Raw genomic sequence first — 24501 nt, forward strand, 5'->3', positions numbered from 1 at the left:
TCAGATCTGGATCGGAGGGCCAGGATTTTGTGAGCGCTGGATCTAATCTTGGGCGCAGGTTCTCGATCGGACGGCTCAGGGTCATCACGGCTACAGCGGCGGCGGGGATCGCCGGGGGACTCTTCCCCGCGGCGGCACGTGGGGAAAAATCTCACCGGAGCTCTGGAATCCGGCGTTCCAGGGCTGGATTGGATCTGTTCTTTGGCCGGTAAGCATGGATGGGGCACGTGTGATCTACCTGGACGCTCAGATCGGCGGTTTAGGGTTCGACCGGGGCTCGCCGGGGTGACAGGCGGCACTGGGTTGCCGGCGAGCTGCGTTCCTGCAGTCCCGGTCCCGGCGTGGGATCTATTTTGGCCTAAAAGCATCTACACGGCACACGTAACCTACTCAGGGCATTGGTTTGGCTCTGCAGCAAGGGGACCAAGGCAGCCGCTACAGCGCGGCGGCGCTACTAACTCCGGTGAGCCCTACAACGCGCAACAGAGGGAGGAAACGAGGGGAAACAGGCCCGGCGTGTGCATTACCCCCACGTGAAGCTCCTTCGGTGCGGCATCGGTGCAGAACGGCGACGCCAAGGCAGGATTCTAGCGAGATCGTGGTGGCGCAGGGGCGGGTCGGCGGAGCTCCTCCTCGGAAATTCCCACGCGCGCAGGGCCGAAGTCGTGGAAGGAGGGCTCGGCGGAGTTCCTGATTCCACGGCGGAGCTCCTGCGTCAGCTGCGGTGGCGGAGGCGCGGTGGATCGGCGGGTGCTCGGAGGCGCAGGGTGCTCTGCTCAGCAGAGCAAGGTGAGGCGGGCGGAGCTAGGGTTTTGTGGCGGTTGTGGAGGCGAGGACGGGGTCCAGGGAGGCCGCAGGGGGCATTTATAAGGCGGCGGCCAACCTAGGCGTGCGCGCCCGGGTTTGGAAGGCCGGCGTGGACTCCGCCGGAGATAGCGAGCGGGCGGTTGCGCGGGTGAGACGAACCTGCTAGGTGGGCCCGGGCGGTCAGCGAAGGCGGGGTCGGGCGAGCGCGGGGTGAGAGGCAACGCCAGGCAGGCCGGGCTGCGTGACGCGGGCGAGCGGTGCGGGCTGAGCGCGTTGCGCGATGCGGGCCGAAGCGAAGCAGGCCGGGGCGCGCGTGTGTGGAGGAAGTGGGCCGAGCGGGTTGAGCCGGCTGGCCCTGACTGGGCTGAGGGGTTTGCTGGGTTTTTGGGCTGAAGGGAAAGAAGGAGATGGAGATGGGCCGGCTGGTTTGGGGCTGTTTTGAGATGGGTTTGGGTTTTGTTTTGGGTTCCTTTTCTATTTCTTCTTCTCTTCTATTTCTAATTCAAACAAAGTTTGAATTCAAATATAAATTTGAATTCAAACCACACTCAAATAAAAGTATGCACCAGCATGAATGCAACAACAAAAATTAAACCTATGATAAATTTTAATTTCTTGAGGAACAAAATTGGATTAAATGCCAGTCTAACACAATAAACCTTAGAAAATTAAATAAAGCCAATTAAATTTATTATTAAATGCTGAAATTTAAATTAGGGTGTTACACACACCTTCACGCCGTGAGGCAAAAACCCGGAGAAACGCTCTGGGCCTTCATCTCGCGCTTCACCAAGGTACGGGGTACCATTCCTCGTATCTCAGATGCATCTATCATCACTGCTTTCCGCCAGGGGGTACGTGACGAGAAGATGCTCGAGAAGCTGGCGACACACGAGGTGGAAAGCATCACTACGCTTTTCTCCCTGGCAGACAAGTGTGCCAGGGCCGCTGAGGGCCGAGCATGGCACTCAGCCCCCCAAGACGGAGACGCCAAGGCACGTTCGGGATCTCTGGGGAGCATCACATTGCCGGTCACGTTCGGGACCGAGGAGAACTTCCGCACAGAGAGCGTTCTGTTCGATGTTGCGGAAGTGAACCTCCTGTTCAACGCCATCATTGGCCGGCCGGCGCTCTACCGCTTCATGGCCATTGCTCATTATGGGTATTTGGTCTTGAAGATGCCTTCCCCTGCCGGAGTCCTCACCGTGCAGGGCGACCGCACCGCTGCCGTCGCTGCAGTTGAGAGACTGCATGCTCTGGCGGCAGAGGCTGCACGTTCCAAGGAGGATCCATCCACCTCGCAACCCAAGGCGCCTGCTAAGGCTCCCAAGGTCCAACCGTCCGATCCGGACCATGTTCCCGTGAAGACGGTGCAGATTGGAGCAGACTCCACCAGGACCACCCGCATTGCGGAGAACCTGGAGGAGAAATAGGAAGACGCGCTCATCACTTTCCTCCGGGCAAATGTCGACGTGTTCGCCTGGGAACCGTCACAGATGCCCGGGATCCCCAGGGAAGTGATCGAGCACAATCTGAGGATCTACCCCGACGCCACGCCGGTGCGCCAGAAGCCTCGGAAGCAGTCCGTGGAGCGACAGAACTTCATCCGCGAAGAAGTCCATAAGCTCCTACACGCCGTCTTCATCGAGGAGGTCCTACACCCCGAGTGGTTGGCCAATCCGGTCATTGTCCCAAAGGCCAACGGGAAGCTTCGGATGTGCATCGACTACACCAGCCTCAACAAGGCATGTCCTAGAGACCCCTACCCTCTTCCGCGCATCGATCAGATCGTGGACTCCACCTCCGGGTGTGACCTTTTGTCTTTCCTAGATGCATACTCTGGTTTCCACCAGATTCAGATGTCTAGAGAGGATAGGAAGCATACTGCCTTTGTAACAGTAGATGGGCTTTATTGCTATATTGTCATGCCGTATGGTCTAAGGAATGCCTTACCCACGTTTGTACGAGCTATCAACAAAACCTTCTGTAATCTAATTAGAGATATTGTTGAGGTTTATGTCGATGACATTGTGGTCAAGACTAAGGTAGGGTCGACATTAGTGGAGGACCTGTCCCTCGTCTTCGACCGGCTCCGCGCCACGCGCACGAAGCTGAACCCAGAGAAGTGCATCTTCGGCGTCTCAGCAGGGAAGCTGCTGGGTTTCCTAGTCTCACATCGAGGCATCGAGGCAAACCCAGCCAAGATCAAGGCGATCGAAGCGATGAGGCCTCCTGGCCGCATCAAGGACATCCAGAAGCTTACTGGATCTCTCGCTGCTCTTAGCCGCTTCGTATCGAGGCTAGCTGAGAGGGCCCTCCCCTTCTTCAAACTATTGAGGAGGTCCGGTCCATTTTCTTGGACCGAAGAGGCTGAACAGGCCTTCCAGGAACTGAAGCGGCACCTTACCTCGCTGCCAGTATTGGTGGCTCCAGAGCCCGGTGAGCCGTTGTTTCTGTATCTTGCTGCGTCTGCGAAAGCAGTCAGCATGGTGTTGGTCGCCGAAAGAACGGAGCAAGCTCGCCAGGGGGACAACAGGGTCTCCCTGGCCAAAGATGGTGAGCCGGACCCCGGACACGGGGGCCCGTCAGCCTTACCTCTGGCTGAAGCCCCGGACCCCGCACAAGGGGGTCCGGACGAGCCTTGTGCCAGTGGGAACCCAGAGCCGCTGGGGGGCCCAAGGACCTGATGTGGTAGATAAGGGCGAGCCGGACCCGGTAACCAGGGTCCGGACCGTCCAAAAGCCAGTTTACTACGTCAGTGAAGTCCTCCACGAGGCGAAGGCCAGGTACCTTGAGACGCATAAGCTTATCTATGCAATACTTATTGCGTCTAGGAAACTGCGCCACTACTTTCAGGCACACCGAGTTGTCGTAGTGACCTCTTACCCGTTAAGAGCGATCCTGCACAACTCCAACGCCACAGGCAATATCGCCAAGTGGGCGGCAGAGCTGGCTGAGTTCCAACTGGACTTCCAGCCACGCCATGCAGTCAAGAGCCAGATCCTGGCTGATTTCATAGCAGAGTGGACTCCTTCCCCAAGCAATTCTGGGGGTCCGGTCATCAACGCTGGACCCCCGGAGTCGGAAACCAGGGCACCAGTCTTCACCGAGCCCCACTGGACACTCTTCTTCGACGGGTCCGCCCGCGAAAACAGGGCCGGAGCTGGTGTGGTCCTTATCGACCCAAACGGAGATCAGCTGAAGTACATGGTGCACCTTGAGTTCAAGGCCACCAACAACATGGCGGAGTACGAAGCTCTGATATTTGGCTTGACACAAGCCCTCTCATTGGGGGTCCGGCAGCTTTTGGTGAAGGGGGGCTCCCAGCTAATCATCAAGCAGGTTCGAGGGGATTGCAACTGCAACAATCCCCAGCTCGCAGCATACCTCATACACGTGAGGAAGCTTGAGAAGGACTTCGACGCCTTGGAACTGCAACACGTTCCCCGCGAGCACAACTCAGCAGCAGATGATCTCCCTGCGAGAGCATCTACCTGGGCATCCGTGCCCGAGGGTGTCTTTGAAAGACGGCTGCTGAGACCTACCGCCCAGCCTGCCGAGCTGGGTGAAGGGGATCAAGCTAGCACCTCGAAGCCAGCGGTTCCGACAGCACTCCACCTGTGGTGCCCGACCTGGGCCGTGTGCCCTATTGAGGATCCTAGTGACCTCACAGAGCCACCCCCACCTACTCAGTGAGCTCCCGATGCATGGATCTCCGAGATCCGGGACTACCTAAAAGATAACGTCCTCCCTGATGACGATGTGTCCGCTGAGCGCATAGTCCGATTGGCTAAATGCTACGCGGTGGTAGAAGGGGATCTCTACCGCCGTGGCGCCAACGGTGTCCTCATGCGGTGCATTTCCCAGGGAGAGGGCCGCGAGTTGCTCGCGGAGATCCATGGAGGCGAGTGCGGAAGTCATTCCTCCTCTCGCACGCTTGTTGGCAAGGCCTTTCGGCATGGCTTCTACTGGCCAACAGCACTCCAGGATGCAGCTGAGCTGGTAAGGTCCTGCAAAGCATGCCAATTCCATGCAAAGCAAATACACACCCCGGCTCAAGCTCTACAGATGATTCCGCCCTCATGGCCATTCGCTGTGTGGGGTGTGGATATCCTGGGGCCATTCCCTTGGGCTGTCGGCGGGTACCGGTTCCTCTATGTCGCCATCGACAAGTTCACCAAGTGGCCGGAAGTTACCCCTGTGGTGAATATCACTAAGAAATCAGTAGTCGCATTCCTCAGGTCCATTGTGTGCAGATTTGGCATCCCAAACCGCATCATCGCGGATAACGGGACCCAATTTAAAAGCAGACTCTTCCAAGAGTACTGTGAGGACATCGGCATCCAGCTATGCTTTGCGTCCGTAGCACATCCCCGCAGCAATGGACAGGTTGAGAGAGCGAATGCAGAGATCCTCAGGGGACTCAAGACCCGCACCTACAACTGCTTGAAGAAGCATGGTGCTAAATGGGTTGACGAGCTTCCATGCGTACTATGGGGCAACCGGACCACACCCAGCCGAGCCACCGGGGAGACTCCGTTCTTCCTGGTCTACGGGGCTGAAGCATGCCTTCCCCCAGAAATTCACCTGGGCTCACCATGGGTCCAGGTCTTTGACGAATCCATGCAGGAACAGCTGCGGCGTGACGACGTGGACTTCGTTGATGAGCGAAGGTGGCGAGCAGCAATCCGAAATGCACGCTACAACCAGGCGCTCCGGCGCTATCATCAATGGTTCGTGCACAGAAGGGAGCTCCGGGCTGGCGACCTCGTCCTCAGACGGATCCTGAGCCGAGCAGGGCTCCACAAACTTTCCCCCAGCTGGGAGGGGCCTTCAGGGTTACAGAGGTATGCCGGCCCGGATGCGTTCGCCTCGCTACAGAAGATGGAGTGCCGCTGCCCAACCCATGGAACATAGAGCACCTGCGTAAGTTCTACACCTAGGCAGAGCCGGAAAATAAACTTTTCCTTTGTAATAAGATAGAGTTACCGTGCGGCCCAGAGCGGTTGGGGGCCACCCTCGTAAACCCGACCTCTGGCATCCATCGCACCGTCGGCTAACGCGCGGCTCAGAACGGTAGAGGTCCGACCTCGTAAACCCGGCCTCTGGCATCCATCGCGCAAGCCATGTACATCAAGATTGCAAAGGAAATAATTTCTCCCAGTTCTGTCTTTGTGTCAAAATTTAAATTTGCATTCCGATTCTCAAGTTTTTACTTCTCTAACCCCGCGGGGACCTCTACCCTTGTTGCTACAACTAAGATTTGAATTGAGTTGCTGGACTGCCGTACAGATCCGGACCCTCTTGCTGCTGGAGAGGAGTCCAGATCCCTAAGGACCTACTCTGGCGAGCGGGTGCTTGTTCCTGGGGTGGTCCGGAGTCCTGTGTAGCCGCTTAGCTGGTTCCGTACCCAAAAGCCTACACACTCCACCACCCTGTAACGAGTACTCTAGTACCTGGAGCTGGGTAATTAAGGGCCCGGACCCCGTTCCAGCTCAAGAGTTGGTTCCCTAAGTCCAATACGGCATGTCCAGTCCTATATCTCAAAGGATCGAGTACAACAAAGTAACCTTGCCCACTGCTGCGAGAGGCCTGGGTCGATGAAGCCAGGTCCGGAAAGATCGTGCTGTTTCCTCGAATGGTCTGGAGCCTTGTGTAGCGCCTTAGCCTGGTTCTGTATCCTAAGCCTACACACTCCACCACTCTGTAACAAGCACTGAGCAACCTAGACCTGCGCATCTAGAGCCCCAGACCTAGTACCAGCCTGGCGCTAGTCAGGGATAAGTCCCGCGGGCCTGCTACTAAGCTGTAAATTTGAAGTGGTACACAGGTTAAGTCCGGACTGGTGGTAGCCAGCCTCAAACCATTGAGCCTACCTACCAGGGGGTCCTAGTATCCACTTCAAAGCCTTCATGCAGATCAAGGTCCGGTCTCAATGGTAGACAGACTCAAAACAACTGAGTCTATCTCCCGGGGGGGGCCGGAGCATCCGCTTTGTCCCACACATCATGAACGGATTCTGCATGCGTTAAACAGCTAAGTTGCAGTATCATTGCTACTGTATAAGCGAACTTGATTCTTCTCCCTGTAGTTCTGTATGCTACACAGGGAACAAGGCGCTTGCTCGTCTTACAAACTATGCAGCCCTATGCCCAAGGAGGTCCGGAATATCTTCTACGGCTCAGGTGGCAGACAGGTCCAAGCAACTGAACCTATCCGCCAGGGGGCCAGGGCGCCGGGGTGCTGCATACCGCAAATCAACAACTGACAAACAGCTAACCTGAAACATCACCTGGGGGAGGGGAGTCACATCCTCCTCCGGGAGTTTGAGCTGCAGGAGCCGCCTGCCAAAGACCACCTCCAACTCCTCCTCTGCAACAGGACCGGAGCTGGAGGTGGGGGCTTCTGCTGCAGCACGTGTCCCCGCCGCCTCCGCTGCCGCCGCGTCAGATGCGGCTGTGCCCAGCACCGGCGCCGCCTCCGCCGCCGCAGCGTCGGGTGCGGCTGCGCCCAGCGCCGGCGCCTCGCCGCCGCCGCGTCGGGTGCGGCTGCGCCCAGCGGCATCTCAGCCGCCGCGGCATCGGGTGCGGATGTCCCCAGCGCCTGCGCCTCAGCCATCGCTGCGTCGGGTACGGCGGCACCCAACACCGGCGCCTCCGCCGTCGCTGCGTCGGGCGCGGCTGCGCCCAGCACCGGCGCTCCCACCACCGCTGTGTCTGCTGCCGCTGCCGCAGGTGCCTCCACCGCCGCAGCATTGTGTGCTACTGAATCTGGAAATAACGCGCCTGTCAACATCACGTCGCGCACCACCGGGCTGGTATATATCGCTGTACCTGAGGGTCCCGCACCCGCTGTCGCCGTTGCTGTCAATGCCGAGGTCGCGGCCGTCTGGGCACCAGCCGACGAGCCGGCGATGATAGAAGAACCGCTGGGGCGAGGAGCCCTGGTAACAAAGCAGAGAAGCCTTCAGAAAAAAAGCAGAGCACCGGCGTAAGGGAAGAAAGCAGGATAACACTAACCCAGACGTACTGGGTACCCAGCGTCCTCGGAGCCCCGGCCTCTTCTCCTGCAGCTGCTGTTGTTGCTGCTGCTGCCCCTGCAGCTGCGATGCAGGCGCAACCCGGGCTTGTTCCTGCTGCTGCTGTCCCCGTGGCTGCAGCACGGACGCGACCCGGGGTTGCACCTGTTGCTGCTGTTGCCGCCCTCGCGCCTGTTGCCGCTGCTCTTGCGGCTGCTGCTGCTGCTGCTGCTGTTGTTGCTGCCGGCGGGAGGAATTCCTCAGCGGTGATGGTGGTGGTACAGCCGCCCCGGAGGATGCGTGGGGGCAGGCGGCCCGGGAGCTACCCTGGCCCGCGCCCTCAGAAGGCCTCTGGCGCTTCGCAGCGGGCTCCGAGACCAGGGTCCCGTCGCCCCTGAGTAGCCTGCGCCGGCCTGCGTCTCCCGACGATGCACCGGAGCTGCTCTGTGCTCGGCTGGAACCGGCTGCGGCCGTGCTGCTAGCCGCGGCCTGCTTCCCCTTCGTGGTGGCGCCGGACCCCGCAGCGCTCAGCGTAGCTTGATCCCCGGACGCGCCAGGGATCCGAAGCCCACGGTTCGGGTCGCCTCCGGTCTGGCGTGGGGCCAGTCCCCCGTCGTCCAGAGTTGGCAGGGTAGCCAGCACCACCACCCTCGCGGGGTCCTCACAGAGGGGGACTATGATCAGGTTCTCCGGGATAAAGGCGTCCCCCGTCACGTTCCGCACCAGAACCTCCAAGGCCTCCTGGGTCAGATCGCTCCCCTCTCCGCGTTGGGTCCTGCTGCAGTCGTTGAGGCTGGTGAAGTTCCACGCAGGACGCGGTCGCTGCTTCAGGGTGGCGATCCGGCGCTTCACGAAGTCTCCGAGCACGTGCCATGAGGTGAAGCCGCTCTCCGCCAGCGACCTGATCTTGTCCAGCACGGAGTCGAACTCCGGCTGCAGCGACGGCTTGGCCCTCCAGGATGCCTTGTCGGAGGCGGGCCCCTCGGTTGGCAGGGCGAGGCGCTCATTGGCTTCGGTGGTGGCGATCACCCAATCCCTGCGCCACTCCTCCCACTTTCCGCCAGCAAGGCCGGGAATGTAAGGAGTCGCCAGGTCACTCCTCATCTGGAAGTAGTACCCCCCACCTCGTCCTTGCTCCTTCCGGACCTCACCAGAATGAAGAAGTAGCGGAAGAGGATGACGCAGGGCCGCACTCCCACGAACATCTCGCATAAGTGCACGAAGATGGACGTCAGGAGGAGGGAGTGGGGTGGCAGATGCTGAAGTTGGAGGCCGAAGTCTTCCAGCAGCAGCAGGAACGAAGAAATCGGCAGTCCCACGCCGGTGGAGATGTGCGAGGTGAATAGCACAAACTCCCCGGCGCGGAGGTTGCCAAGGGGAACCGAGCCTGCTCGCACCCCCCAGCCGGTCTCCTGAGCACTCCACCCAAGCAGGCGGCGCACTGTGTTCAACTCTCCCTCGGTCTGGTAGCGGCGGGGATGAACAAGGGATGCCATCTCTTGGTGGAATGAGGAGCAGCCTGCGTAGGGGAAATAAGGGCAAGGGAAGCTCGAAGGCAAAGGGGCGCAAAGGCTAGGAGGAAGAAGACGAATGCGGGAAAGTAACCGCGGAATGCGGTACGCCCCATTATAAAGCCTGACTCAACCGGCGCACCCCGGAACCGTTGCCGGAACCCAAGCGACGCCCGCACTTGGCGTTAACCGCCCAGTCCATGACATGGGGGCCCGGGCCCACCTGGCGGGGTGAGCGGGTAACCAACAAGGGTGCGAAAAAATAGGATCTGAACCGTCGCCCGTGCGCGCGCGGGGTGCGAGGCGAAAGCTGAGCTGACGTGCGCGTATTAAGCGTTGGCGTGGCCGAGCTTTTCGGGAACTGCGCCGGTGGTAAATGATCCGTTTACTCCGGCCGCAGAAATGTCGAGCATCGCGCGCGTGACTAGGTGTACCACTGTGCGTGGGGGCCGTGAGTCAATAAGCCGTTGCGAAGTGATGAGGCAGCAAATAACCCGATGGATGGTCAAAACCGGTCAAGACCTCTGCAGCAAGAAGCTTCAAGCTATGCAGAGCCAAATCGCAGTAGTGGCCCCACCTGCGGGTTCGTACCTCCCCCAAGGTGGGCCCGGGGGCCACTGTCGGTACCCTGTGGCAGGGATACCCACTCTTACTGCAGCAAGGCAGGACCCGCGTAGTTATCCGTAACTACGCGCAAGGACGGAATAGCCAGGCCCCACCGGTCAGGCCCTTTCTACACCAGGCCAACGGCCCCGGACCCGTTCCCCGCCTGGGGATGGGTCCGGAGACGCCACGTGTCTCTAAGAAGGGAAGCTCCGAGCTGACAGCCGAGGCCACGGACCCCCCATAGGGGTCCGGGACCTCATGCGCCCATCCGGACCCCCCTTACCGCGTGGGGGTCCGGAGCCGCCATGTGTCCCGGAGGCACGGGCGCGGGCTCGAGCGCGAGTCCTCCGCAAGGAGACTCGCCCACCCACCACATTTAATGCGGATGGTTGAGGCGTGCTCTATCGCCGCGGCACGCGGGACAGCCTTTGTCAGGCCTCACTGTGCACTGCGTATTACCAAGGTACACAGTGCAGCCGCCTGTGCCGCACCCGCGCAGGGCCCGTCTACAGCATTAAATGGATACGACGACACGGCACTTTTCCATCATGCCGCCTACGCCGCAAGCTACACAGCCCGTTCAGCTACGTGGCAGGCGACGCCGCTGGCAACGACTGGCGCCGTTCTGACAAGACAGCGCCTGGACATGCTGAACGGGGGACCCCAAGAGCAGGCAAAGATATCCAGAGAAAGATCTCCTTTGCCTGCAACGCCATAATGTATGAACAATATGTTATTTTATACTGCATCGCTGGGCCCACTTGTTGGGGTCCCAGCAGCCATGTACGCGCCTCCCTTGAGATATAAAAGGGAGGCGCTCGCTGGACACGCGCATGGGCAGTCTGGCTCTCCGGACACACAAGCTCTCGCGAACTCTCTCACTCTCGTGGGAGGGCAATACAACACACAGTGGACGTAGGGTATTACGCTCCGGCGGCCCGAACCACTCTAAATATTGCTGTGTTCATCGTGTTCTTGAGTGAGATCTAGCTGGGACTAGCTAACCCCCGAGTACACACCCTCTGGGCTAGGGCGGGTGCCTTCCGCCACCCGGCTGTAGTTTGCAGCACCACGACACACGCTAACTCTATCTTATTACAAAGGAAAAGTTTATTTCCCTGCTCTGCCTAGGTGTAAAACTTACGCAGATGCTCTATGTTCCATGGGTTGGGCAGCGGCACTCCATCTTCTGTGGCGAGGCGAACGCATCCGGGCCGGCATACCTCTGTGACCTTGAAGGGCCCCTCCCAGCTGGGGGAAAGTTTGTGGAGCCCTACTCGGTTCAGGATCCGTCTGAGGACGAGGTCGCCAGCCCGGAGCTCCCTACTGTGCACGAACCGTTTATGATAGCGCCGGAGCGCCTGGTTGTAGCGTGCATTTTGGATTGCTGCTCGCCACCTTCGCTCATCAACGAAGTCCACGTCGTCACGCTGCAGCTGTTCCTGCATGGATTCGTCAAAGGCCTGGACCCGTGGTGAGGCCAGGTGAATTTCTGGGGGAAGGCATGCTTCAGCCCCGTAGACCAGGAAGAACGGAGTCTCCCCGGTGGCTCGGCTGGGTGTGGTCCGGTTGCCCCATAGTACGCATGGAAGCTCGTCAACCCATTTGGTACCATGCTTCTTCAAGCAGTTGTAGGTGCGGGTCTTGAGTCCCCTGTGGATTTCTGCATTCACTCTCTCAACCTGCCCATTGCTGCGGGGATGTGCCACGGACGCAAAGCATAGCTGGATGCCGATGTCCTTGCAGTACTCTTGGAAGAGTCTGCTTTTGAATTGGGTCCTGTTGTCCGCGATGATGCGGTTTGGGATGCCGAATCTGCACACAATGGACTTGAGGAATGCGACTGCTGATTTCTTTGTGATATTCACCACAGGGGTAACCTCCGGCCACTTTGTGAACTTGTCGATAGCGACGTAGAGGAACCGGTACCCGCCGACGGCCCGGGGGAATGGCCCCAGGATGTCCACACCCCACACAACGAACGGCCATGAGGGCGGAATCATCTGCAGAGCTTGAGCCGGTGTGTGTATTTGCTTCGCGTGGAATTGGCATGCTTTGCAGGACTTTACCAGCTCAGCCGCATCCTGGAGTGCTGTTGGCCAGTAGAAGCCATGCCGAAAGGCCTTGCCAACAAGCGTGCGAGATGAGGAATGACTTCCACACTCGCCTCCATGGATCTCCGCGAGCAACTTGCGGCCCTCTCCCTGGAAAATGCACCGCATGAGGACACCATTGGCGCCACGGTGGTAGAGATCCCCTTCTACCACCGCGTAGCGTTTAGCCAATCGGACTATGCGCTCAGCGGACACATCGTCATCAGGGAGGATGTTATCTTTCAGGTAGCCCCGGATCTCGGAGATCCATGCATCGGGAGCTTCTTGAGCAGGTGGGAGTGGCTCTGCGAGGTCACCAAGATCCTCAACAGAGCACACGGCCCAGGTCGGGCACCACAGGTGGAGTGCTGTCGGAACCGCTGGCTTCGAGGTGCTAGCTTGATCCCCTTCACCCAGTTCGGCAGGCCGGGCGGTAGGTCTCAGCAGCCGCCTTTCGAAGACACCCCCGGGCGGGGGGTCCGGCGTTGATGTCCGGACCCCCAGAATTGCTTGGGGAAGGAGTCCACTCTGCTATGAAATCAGCCAGGATCTGGCTCTTGACTGCATGGCGAGGCTGGAAGTCCAGTTGGAACTCAGCCAGCTCTGCCGCCCACTTGGCGATATTGCCTGTGGCATTGGAGTTGTGTAGGATCGCTCTTAGCGGGTAAGAGGTCACTACGACAACTCGGTGTGCCTGAAAGTAGTGGCGCAGTTTCCTGGACGCAATAAGTAACGCATAGATAAGCTTATGCGTCTCAAGATACCTGGCCTTCGCCTCGTGGAGGACTTCGCTGACGTAGTAAACTGGCTTTTGGACGGTCCGGACCCTAGTTACCGGGTCCGGCTCTCCCTTATCCACCACATCAGGCCCTTGGGCCCCCAGCGGTTCTGGGTTCCCACTGGGACGAGGCTCCTCCGGACCCGCTTGTGCGGGGTCTGGACCTTCAAGCTGGGGTGAGGCTGACGGGCCCCTGTGTCCAGGGTCCGGCTCACCATCCTTGGCCGAGGAGACCCTGGTGTTCCCCTGGCGAGCTTGCTCCGTCCTTTTCGGCGACCAGCACCATGCTGACTGCCTCCGCAGACGCAGCAAGATACAGAATCAACGGCTCACCGGGCTCTGGAGCCACCAATACTGGCAGCGAGGTGAGGTGCTGCTTCAGTTCCTGGAAGGCCTGTTCAGCCTCTTTGGTCCAAGAAAATGGACCGGTCCTCCTCAATAGTTTGAAGAAGGGAATGGCCCTCTCAGCCAGCCTCGATATGAAGCGGCTAAGAGCAGCGAGAGATCCAGTAAGCTTCTGGACGTCCTTGATGCGGCCAGGAGGCCTCATCGCTTCGATTGCCTTGATTTTGGCTGGGTTTGCCTCGATGCCTCGATGTGAGACCAGGAAACCCAGCAGCTTCCCTGCTGAGACGCCGAAGATGCACTTCTCGGGGTTCAGCTTCGTGCGCGTGGCGCGGAGCCGGTCAAAGACGAGGGACAGGTCCTCCACTAGTGTTGACCCTACCTTAGTCTTGACCACAGTGTCATCGACATAAACCTCAACAATGTCTCTAATTAGATTACAGAAGGTTTTGTCATATCTCGTACAAACGTGGGTAAGGCATTCCTTAGACCATATGGCATGACAATGTAGCAATAAAGCCCATCTACTGTTACAAAGGTTGTATGCTTCCTATCCCCTCTAGACATCTGAATTTGGTGGAAACCAGAGTATGCATCTAGGAAAGACAAAAGGTCACACCCAGAGGTGGAGTCCACGATCTGATCGATACGTGGAAGAGGATAGGGGTCTCTAGGACATGCCTTGTTGAGGCTGGTGTAGTCAATGCACATCCGAAGCTTCCCGTTGGCCTTTGGGACGACGACCGGATTGGCCAACCACTCGGGGTGGTGGACCTCCTCGATGAAGCCAGCATGAAGGAGCTTGCGGATTTCTTTGCGGATGAAGTTCTACCGCTCCACGGACTGCTTTCGAGGCTTTTGGCGCACCGGCGTGGCGTCGGGGTAGATCCTCAGATTGTGCTCGATCACTTCCCTGGGGATCCCGGGCATCTGTGACGGTTCCCAGGCGAACACGTCGACATTTGCCCGGAGGAAAGTGATGAGCGCGTCTTCCTATTTCTCCTCCAGGTTCCCCGCAATGCGGGTGGTCCTGGTGGAGTCCTCTCCAATCTGCACCGTCTTCACGGGAACATGGTCTGGATCGGACGGTTGGACCTTGGGAGCCTTTGCAGGTGCCCTGGGTTGCGAGGTGGATGGATCCTCCTCGGAACGTGCAGCCTTCCGCCGCCAGAGCATGCAGTCTTTCAACTGCCGCGACAGCAGCGGTGCGATCGCCCTGCACGGTGAGGACTCCGGCAGGGGAAGGCATCTTCAAGACCAAATACCCGTAATGAGCAATGGCCATGAAGCGGTAGAGTGCCGGTCGGCCAATGATGGCGTTGAACGGGAGGTTTACTTCCGCAACATCGAACAGAACGCTCTCTGTGCGGAAGTTCTCGGTCCCAAACGTGACCGGTAGTGTGATGCTCCCCAGAGGGAACACCGGATGTGGGCCCACTCCGGAGAATGGGCGAGAGGGAGTCAGCTTGGACTCCGGGATCTGCAGCTACTTGAATGCTGCATAGCTGATGACGTTGAGGCCAGCCCCACCGTCGGTGGAGATGTGCGAACAGTAGCAGGAACGAAGAGATTGGCAGCCCCACGCCAGTGGAGATGTGCGAGGTAAATAGCACAAACTCCTCGGCGCGGAGGTTGCCAAGGGGAACCGAGCCTGCTCGGACCCCCCAGCCGGTCTCCTGAGTACTCCAACCAAGCAGCCGGCGCACCGTGTTCAGCTCCTCCTCGGACTGGAAATGGCGGGGATGAGCAAGGGATGCCATCTCTCTGTGGAGGAGAGGAGCAATCTGCGTGGGGGAACAAGGGGCAAGAAAAGCTCGAAGGCAAAGGGACGCAAAGGTTGGAAGGAAGAAGGCGAATGCGGGAAAGTAACCGCGGTATGCGGTTCGTCCCGTTATAAAGCCTGACTCAACCGGCACGCCCCGTAACCGTCGCTGGAACCCAAGCGACGCCCGCACCTGGTGTTAACCGTCCAGTCCATGACATGGGGGGCCAGGCCCACCTGTCGGGGTGAGCGGGTAACCAACAAAGGTGTGGAAAGGCGGGATCTGAACCGTCGCCCACGCGCGAAGCGAGGCGGAAGCTGAGCTGACGTACGCGTATTAAGCGCTAGCGTGGCCGAGCTTTTCGGGGACTGCGCCGGTGGTAAATGATCCGTTCACTCCGGCCGCAACAATGCCGAGCGTCGCGCGCGTGACTAGGTGAACCACTGTGCGTGGGGCCCATGAGTCAGTAAGCCGTTGCGATGTGATGAGGCAGCAAACAACCCGATGGATGGTCGAAGCCGGTCAAGACACCTGCAGTAAGAAGCTTCAAGCTATGCAGAGCCAAATCGCAGTAGTGGCCCCACCTGTGGACTCGTACCTCCCCCAAGGTGGGCCCGGGGGCCACTGTCGGTACCCTGTAGCAGGGATACCCACTCTTACTGCGGCAAGGCAGGACCCGCGTAGTTATCCGTAACTGCGCGGAAAGGGCGGAGTAGCCAGGCCCCACGGGTCAGGCTCTTCCCTCACCAGGCCAACGGCCCCGGACCCGTTCCCCGCCTGGGGATGGGTCCGGAGACGCCACGTGTCTCTAATGAAGGGAAGCTCCGAGCTGACAACTGAGGCCTCGGACCCCCCATAGGGGTCCGGGACCTCCTGCGTCCGTCCGGACCCCTCTTTTACCACGTGGGGGTCCGGAACCGCCACGTGTCCCGGAGGCGCGGGCTCGTGTGCGAGTCTTCCGCTGGGAGACTCGCCCACCCACCGCATTTAATGCGAATGGTTGAGGCGTGCTCTGTCGCCGCGGCACGCGGGACAGCCTTTGTCAGGCCTCACTGTGCATCGCGTATTACCAAGGTGCACAGTGCAGCCTCCTGTGCCGCACCCGCGCAGAGCCCGTCTGCAGCATTAAATAGATACGACGGCATGGCACTTTTCCATCATGCCGCCTACACCGCAAGCTACACAGCCCGTTAAGCTACGTGGCAGTCAACGCCACTAGCTGCGTCTGGCATCGTCCCGACAAGACAGCGCCTGGACATGATGAACGAGGGACTCCAGGAGCAGGCAAGGGAATCCAGGAGAGAGATCTCCTTTGCCTGCGACGCCATAATGTATGAACAGTACGTTATCTTATACTACATCGTTGGGCCCACCTGTCGGGGACCCAACAGCCATGTACGCGCCTCCCTTGAGATATAAAAGGGAGGCGCTCGCTGTGCACTACAAGCTCTCCGGACACACCAGCTCTCGCGAACTCTCTCTCTCGAGGGAAGGCAATACAACACACAGTGGATGTAGGGTATTACGCTCCGGCGGCCCGAACCACTCTAATCCCGCGGTGTTCATCGTGTTCTTGGGAGAGATCGAACTAGGACTAGCTAACCCCCGAGTATACACCCTCTGGGCTAGGGCGGGTGCCTTCCGCCACCCGGCTGTGGTTTGCAGCACCACGACAATCATCATGTTTCATAAAACTTGGAATGTCTAATGGATTGAGTTTCCGTGCTGAGTAATGACAGAAACATTGCAGAAGACGAGGTCAATACTAAATAAACTAAAACAGTACATCACTGAGGGTATTCCAGTTATCGGAGCTGGTGCTGGCACAGGCATATCTGTAAAGTTCGAAGAAGCTGGTGGGGTTGATCTTGTAGTGGTGTACAACTCTGGGCGGTTTCGAATGGCTGGAAGGGGCTCACTGGCAGGCCTCTTGCCATTTGCTGATGCAAATGCCATTGTACTTGAGATGGCCAATGAAGTGTTGCCTGTAAGTAGTTTAGAACCCAATTGCTCTTATGTTTGTTAACTTTATTGTGCCCAACTATTGATATCTGATCTAAATTTAGGTGGTTAAAGGAGTTCCAGTTCTTGCTGGGGTTTGTGCTACTGATCCGTTCCGTAGAATGGAATACTTTCTCAGGCAACTAGAAAATGTTGGATTTTGTGGTGTGCAAAACTTCCCGACAGTTGGTCTGTTTGATGGGAATTTTAGAAAGAACTTGGAGGAAACTGGAATGGGCTACAGGTATAAGTTCATCATGTTCTAAATTTGGGAACTGCATCCTCTCCATGCTTTACTAATATTATCATGAGTTGTCGTCTGAGCACCGCTTTGAGTTTTCGCATAAGGGAAGGACACGATTATTATAGATTGTATTAACTTGATTTTATTGTTTGCTAGTCTGGAAGTGGAGATGATCTCAAGGGCACATAACATGGGTTTCCTTACTACTACATATGCTTTCAATCCAGAAGAAGCTGCTGCCATGGCCAAGGTAGGAGCTCATATCATAGTGGCACATATGGGTCTGACAACTGCAGGGTCTATCGGGGCAAAGACAACTGTCACTTTAGATGACAGTGCTGTACGTGTTCAGGCCATTGCCGATGCAGCACTTACGATTAATCCTGACATAATTGTTCTCTGTCATGGAGGTACACTTCTTGTTTTCTGGAGGCCACTTGTTATATATTGTTCTTGGTACTCGCTTTTCGTTGTGCAAAAAATCTAACTCGCATGCACGATTTCATAGGTCCCATTTCTGGTCCACAAGAAGCGTAGTTCATCTTAAAGAATACTAACACTATCCATGGATTCTATGGTGCATCAAGCATGGAAAGATTGCCAGTGGAGCAAGCTATCACAAACACCATGAGGCAATACAAACGAATTTCCTTAAAATGAATATCGTTGTTTACAGGTGTGATTTACAGGAATGACCATGCCTGTTGTTGATCTTTCGGTTCACTTGGCAGATGTTTCTGACATTCAATCTGCCTTGCTATTTTGGCTTCTCTGAAAAGCTCGGCTTTTATAACTATGTTGTATTATGTACATTATTTCCAATGTGCCGTTCTTGTTGAAACTTGACCATGAAGGATAATGAATATTCCCTTTTCCTAATCTGTATTGCTGTTTGTTCGTAGAGGATACCTTATGTAAAAATTATTAAAGAATGATGCCATAAATAAAATTCCATCTTCAGGTTCTTGGGTGTCTTATTTGACGAACATAAGTTTCATAAATGATGCTTCTTTTCCTTATGAGCATCTACAAGAGATCGGGCTGGCTCTTGAGATTGACAAAGCCACGATAGGGGAACGTGCAAGGTTAAAGACTTGAATCTGGATTTAAAGGTTCACCTTAGCTCAGTTTGCAATGGTTACATGCTATTTTATCAGGATTTTCCTGAAGGATTCTCCATTACATAAGAATGACTGTCGTGTCTCATCTCGTTTCGCATTTTAATATTCACAAGGAGATAAAAGAATTGCACAAGGAAATAAAAAAAATAAAGTTTTGTATCCGCGACTCCTATTGTTCCAAACTATAGGTCGTTCTTACTTTTTTAAATACATAGCATTTGTTATTCACTTAGATATATGTTATTATATGTATATATACATAGAAAAATTATGTGTCTATAGAAGACTAAAATGATCTATAATTTGAAATAGAGTAGTTAGAAAACATGACTAAAATCTAAACAATTAATTGCTGCAATTATAAAAATGCATAACTAGCATTACTATGGGTATAACTATGCTTGTGGTGGATTATGTCCAGCTCATCAGTCTTTAGACTTTATTAGTCCTAGATTCACACAGCCAACGTTCGGCGCGGGGCAGGCGAGCAGGCTCGCCGCATGCGCTTCGTGTAGCCGCCAAATGGGAGAAGAAAGAAGTTGGTGCGTGCTGGGTTGCTGGCCTGCTGCTAAGCTCATCTTGATACTTGGGTCATTACGGGTGCGGGAGCGGCTGGGTTGGACCGAGCCAAGTTATTAGAATTAGGCCTTTTCCATTACAAAACTATTTATAGTTTATATTATATTGTAACATCCTAGGAAAATAGCAATATTTTAAAAGTAATTACTACATTACATCCGGCTGTAAGACAAATATTAGCAGTCACACGTGCGACTAACAGTCAAACCATCATAAATGGCAGAACAATTTTTTGTGCTGGAGCAAACTTATTTTATTGTTGGAACAATTGTTCAAGCACTAAAAAAATTATTCCACGTTCAAAAAAAAATATTCCAAAATTTTTTATTTTACATTACTATGATCTGATATATTGGATCAATCTAACTTTTTATTTTCCGACCATTTAAGAAGGAAGCACTGAGGGTGAGTAGCGCTCGGCTGTAATGTAATTTATGTGTACCTACACCTCATTTATTACATCAATCATCTCACACATCAAGTAGACTAGATCACACAACGTGGAATCATCTCATCCTCTCATTTCTCATATAAAATACATTTCGCATTGAATTCTAATTTAAAGATAGCTGCTCAACAGAGGAATCATTATCATCCACGACAGCAGAAGCAAGCAATCTTAAAACTTAAAATATTATAATTCTTAAACAGATCATCAAATTCAAATTCAGATCGTACAATTATATTTTTTTCGAAAAAACCTTCAAAATAAGAAGTTATTTATATAGTTTTAACAATGTTTTTAAAGACATAAATTTCTTACGTAGAATAGAAAAATACCAAAATAAATTAGTAAAAATGCTTAATAAATTTGCTAAAGTTATCTATAACTAATCATGTAATAAACATACGCCTATCCCAACACAATTATTTCCATAATCCTCTAATCACTTAACTAAAGCAATATTTTGTAAAGCAACAGCAAATTTTGCTAAGTCATAAATAAATTAGAATGCAATGAAAAGTATTGTCGGTGTTTACCGCCAAGCCTGCTCAGGGATACCCTTAGCAGTAGGGTTTGTAGGTAGGGATCGACGGCTCTGAAACTCGATGGTGCAAGGAACACAAAGATTTAGATAGGTTCGGGCCACGAGTTGCGTAATACCCTACGTCCTGTGTGGTGGTTTGTATTGCCTTAGGTGTTGATGTGTTTCGAGAGAGTCCCTTCCCACTCTTATATATCCGGGGGGACAAGGTTACATAGAAAGTCCTAGCCGAGTACAGATAGAGTCCTACTACAGCACGATCGGGTAGTTTTCTTTGTACTGCAGCTAGTTCTACGCCTATTCGGATATTTTACAAGAGAGGTAAGGTACATCCATGAGCTATCCCTTACTCTAGAACATTCTATGCCTATAAGCAGTCCCGCTGCCCCGGGTCTGACAAGCCCCCGAGCTCTTCATAGCCGTGTCCTGCAGGCGTCGAGTACTTGGCTAGGCATCTTCGAGTACTTCAAGTGGTCAGAATATCCTTCTGGCTGCTTCTAGGCCTTCCTCCAGGTATGTCGAGTAGTCCTCCAAGTACTTCCGTTTGCTTTGAGACTGTGAGGTGCTCAAGCCCCGAAATCTTGATCATATATGGTGCGCGAAGTACTCGCGCTCCATATGGAGTAGCCCCCGAGCCTTAGGTTGAAACGCAGAATCAAGCTGAGGGTCACTTCAGTCTTTTTCTCTTCTTTATTTCCCAAAAAAATTTAAAAATAAATCTCTGATATATATATTCCGCAGTCCCCGAGTCTTGATTTAAATCTCTCCATTTAGATTTAAGAATCAAAGTAAACTCGTGGCAAAATGGAAACTTTTTTGAAAAGAAAAGAATCCGTTGATATTCCAAATATTCATGGAATTGCCACCAGAGACCATATAAAGCCATCTAAAAACTTCTGAGGGTTCTACCCCTTGAACTCCTAGCCGCCGTCAAACTTAGATTCACACTTGTCCCTTCTCAGTGAGATTCATAGCCCCTCTCGTAGCCCCCGAGTCAAAACTCGTGACTTTGAGATGGCTCCCAAGAAGAACAAATCCAAGGTTGAAGATGAATCCGTCGCCAATATGTCAACCGGTTGGTACAAGAGCAAAATGTCTGAAGCAGCAGTGCAGGAATTGGAGAATTTGGGTCTACTCCAGGCTCAAGGTGTGATCAATGGCGTGCAGGGGAAGGAGAGGATTACCCCATGGAAGGTACCCTCGAGACCATTGTATTCCGTGACTTCGTGGAACGTGGTCTTGCGCTTCTCGTATCAGAATTTTTCTATGCTCTTCTGCAGTTTTGGGGAATCCAACTGCATCATCTAACTCCTCATTCCATTTTGCATCTTTCCATTTTTACCCATTTCTGCGAAACATTCCTTGGCATTCTTCCATATTTTCACCTTTTCCAACACTTTTTCACCCTTGTCCCCGTTCCGAATTCCACCAAACCCGCCGTTGTCGGGGGTTGTGAATTAGTACTCCGTCCTGAGACCCGAGACGAGTACTTGGCTTATGGTCCATCGGGCAAAGGAGTCGAGTGGAAAAAATTCTGGTTTCATGTTGGAAACTTCGAATCTCCCCTCCCAGAAAGAATTCCTGGGCCCCCCAAGTCCAAGAGAGCTGGTTTAGTAAAGGACCTGGTGGCGAGCAAGTTGACTGCATCCTGAAAGCCATTGCTCATTTGAAAAATAAAGGAATCACTAGTGATCATGTAGTCTTTTCTTTTGTAAGCAGTCGGGTCCAGCCTCTCCAGCATCGGAAGCATCCTGCCTTCAGATATGAAGGCACACAAGACCCTACCAGAATGTCTCCAGAACCAATGACTCAGTCGGAGGTAGTCAAGAGGTGCTGCAAGGTACTCGACAACTTTGACAAGTCTCTGAAGCTTCCAACGCTCTTCTGGGTAAACAATCCTCCCGAGAATGCATGGGTATGTGGTTTGAAAACCATGTTGAGTACTTGTAGTTAACATTTTTTATCTTCTAATGAAATCTTTGCTACTTTTGCAGAAAAATTATAAGTCCTGGTATTGTATGCCTCCGACGTCTATAGATGCTGACTCTGATGGCAGTAAGAAACGGAAGGCAACTCCCGGATCTTTGTTGCAGAGAAAAGTTCCTCGTCTCGATGCCTGCCAGTAAGGACCTGATATTCTTTTGATTTCATCCTATTTGCCCCAGCTTTTTATTCAGAATCTCGCTTGGCTAGGATCCAATATCTCCCGGTGCATGAGAAGGAACAGATCCAAGATTTCCACAACTGGGTGTCGAGTAGTTCAGAGGGAACTAGTCGATCAGCCCCCGAGTCACCTATAATTGGGTTAATCGAGAACCCAGTTGCCGGTTTGCCAAATGTAGACATGGCTGGAAAATCAAACGAGCCTAACCCTAAAGCACCTGATCATACTCTTGCGGCTGCTAAAGGAGCCTCCACTGCCGGTGGGACTGGTAGTAGTGGAGCTGAAGGATCGAGAGGTCCTGCCGTTCGACTAGTGCCTTTTCAATCTATGCCTCAGTCAACCCAGGAGGAGTTGGGGAAAGAACTGTTTGATGATCCACTGCTGTCTATAGACAACGTGAAGAAGCTTGCTGATTGTATGCAATGGAGCTTCAAATATACCAAGGTGAGTATTCTGCTGCTATTTGTTTTTCTCGAGTAGTTATTGACATCTGACCAGTCTTGCCTTGTATGTCATAGCATGTTGCCAATCGATCTTTCCTGAAGTCTCAGGCTTTGTATAAGACTGTAGATAATCGAAAAACCGTAGAGCAACAAAATGCCATGATTGCCAAACGACTGGATGAATCTCTTGCTGCTCGGAACAAGCTTTATGAAGCAAACCAACAGCATCATCTGGAACTTTGTGATATGAAGCGGCAAATTAAGAGCCTTGAAGAAGAAAGGTCAAAGCTTCATGAAGAAAATTCCAGGCTTCAAGAACAATTGCAGACTAATCAAGCTTGTGAGTACTCGGTCTGTTGTCTTGATATTTGCTTTGTCAATAATAATTACTAAAATATCCTTCGACCAGGTTCTCCAGATGATCACGCTCGATTGATAGCAGCAGCTCAAGTCCTTGTGGAGATGATTGATTCTGAAGAGGGGTCGTCAAATAGCAAGTCTTTGGTGGAGCGCTTAGAAGAAGCTCCCAAGAAGATTTTTGATGTTATGACGCCTACCTCCAAGAATTATCTGACCTATATGATAGGAGTTGTCAAATCTTACTTGCCTCAGTTTAATTTAGCTCCGATAGCTAAAGGAATAGCTTCCAATTGCTCTGATTAGAAATTCCGGGACTATTGTAAAGAATCAGAGGTGATTGCTAAGGAAATTCTGTAGAATATGGCAGAGTAAACTGCTTGTAACAACTCTTGTAATCTTCAGTAAGATTTCGTCGCTGTTCATAGCTTGTATCCTGTTGGTGTGTCTTCAGAAGCATGTTCTAATATCGTAGGATAAGTATGAACTACTCGATCAATCAAGTAGAATACTCGTATGGAGTAATCTTTAAAGTTAATCAGTTAGGATGAGTCCCGTCGGACTATCCAAATAGAAAAAACATGTAAAGATATCCATAAACTACTCGAGCAAGCGAGTAGTGTGTCCTGACCAAGGACTGGAGTAATCCATAAGACAAAACTGTTAGGTACGAACCCCGTCGGGTTGCCCAAGATGTAAATATCGAAGAGATATCCATAAATTACTCGAGCAAGGCGAGTAAGGTGTCCTTTATCTAAGGACTAGAGAAATCCATAAGGCGGAACTGTTAGGTATGAACCCCGTCGGGCTATCCAAGACGTAAATGCCAGAAAGATATCAAAAAATTACCCGAGCGGAGCGAGGAAGGTGTCTAACTTTTAGACTGGAGTAACTGCTAAGATTGACCTGTTAAGACGAACCCCGTCGGGTTGCCCAAGATGGACAAAATATAGTAGTATCCATAACATACTCGAGCAAGCGAGTACTTTTGCCTATACAGCAAGGCTGGAGTTCCTTATAGTTGACCTGTGAGGATGAACTCCATCGAGTTACCCAAGATGGACAACTAGTAAAGGTATCCATACACCTTCTCGAGCTAGGCGAGTAGGTTGTGCCCTTATATTAAGGACAAGGATGCGGCTTGTGTAGTTTTCCTGATGAAAAACTGTGTAAGCTATCCTAGATTGGTGATGCTGTCAGATAGAGAAATTGTCTTTAATGTAGTCAATATACTGGTAAAGACCCTTGCTTTATTAAAGAAATCAACTGACATCACCATATTGCTTGGATCAAGGATAGAACTTGCACAAGTGCTCAATATTCCAGGAATTCGGTACATCATTGCCATCTGCATCAGTGATTCTGTATGATCCTGGTCTTGTAACCTTGATTACGATGAAAGGACCTTCCCATCTGGAATTTAACTTGTGCAGCCCCGTCTCGTCTTGGATCCTTCATAATACTAGATCTCCGACATTGAAAGATCTTTGCTGGACATTGTGGTCATGATAGCGTCTAATCCCTTGAAGATATCTAGCCGATTGAGTTAAAGCATTGACTCTGGCTTCTTCGACTGAATCCAGCTCGAGTTGTCGAGCTTCATCTGCTTCTCCTTCTTGGTAGGCTTCTACTCTTGGAGATTTCCACATGATATCAGCGGGTAGTATAGCCTCTGACCCATAAGT

At 53.4% G+C, this 24501-nt stretch overlaps 1 protein-coding gene across 1 annotated transcript in view; it reads left to right on the forward strand.

Moving 5' to 3' along the window:
• LOC120669239 (toMV resistance protein Tm-1(GCR237)-like) overlaps positions 1–17848 on the forward strand; it is an 80337-nt gene extending 62489 nt beyond the window's left edge. Inside the window, exons 3-6 of the mRNA XM_039949020.1 lie at positions 16661–16908; positions 16988–17166; positions 17323–17416; positions 17843–17848. Coding sequence (XP_039804954.1) covers positions 16661–16908; positions 16988–17166; positions 17323–17416; positions 17843–17848 — 527 coding nt within the window. The remainder of the gene's footprint in view (positions 1–16660; positions 16909–16987; positions 17167–17322; positions 17417–17842) is intronic.
• Positions 17849–24501: the final 6653 nt, after the last annotated feature.

Source organism: Panicum virgatum, chromosome 4N (assembly GCF_016808335.1).
Source record: "Panicum virgatum strain AP13 chromosome 4N, P.virgatum_v5, whole genome shotgun sequence".
Taxonomy (NCBI): Eukaryota; Viridiplantae; Streptophyta; class Magnoliopsida; order Poales; family Poaceae; genus Panicum; species Panicum virgatum.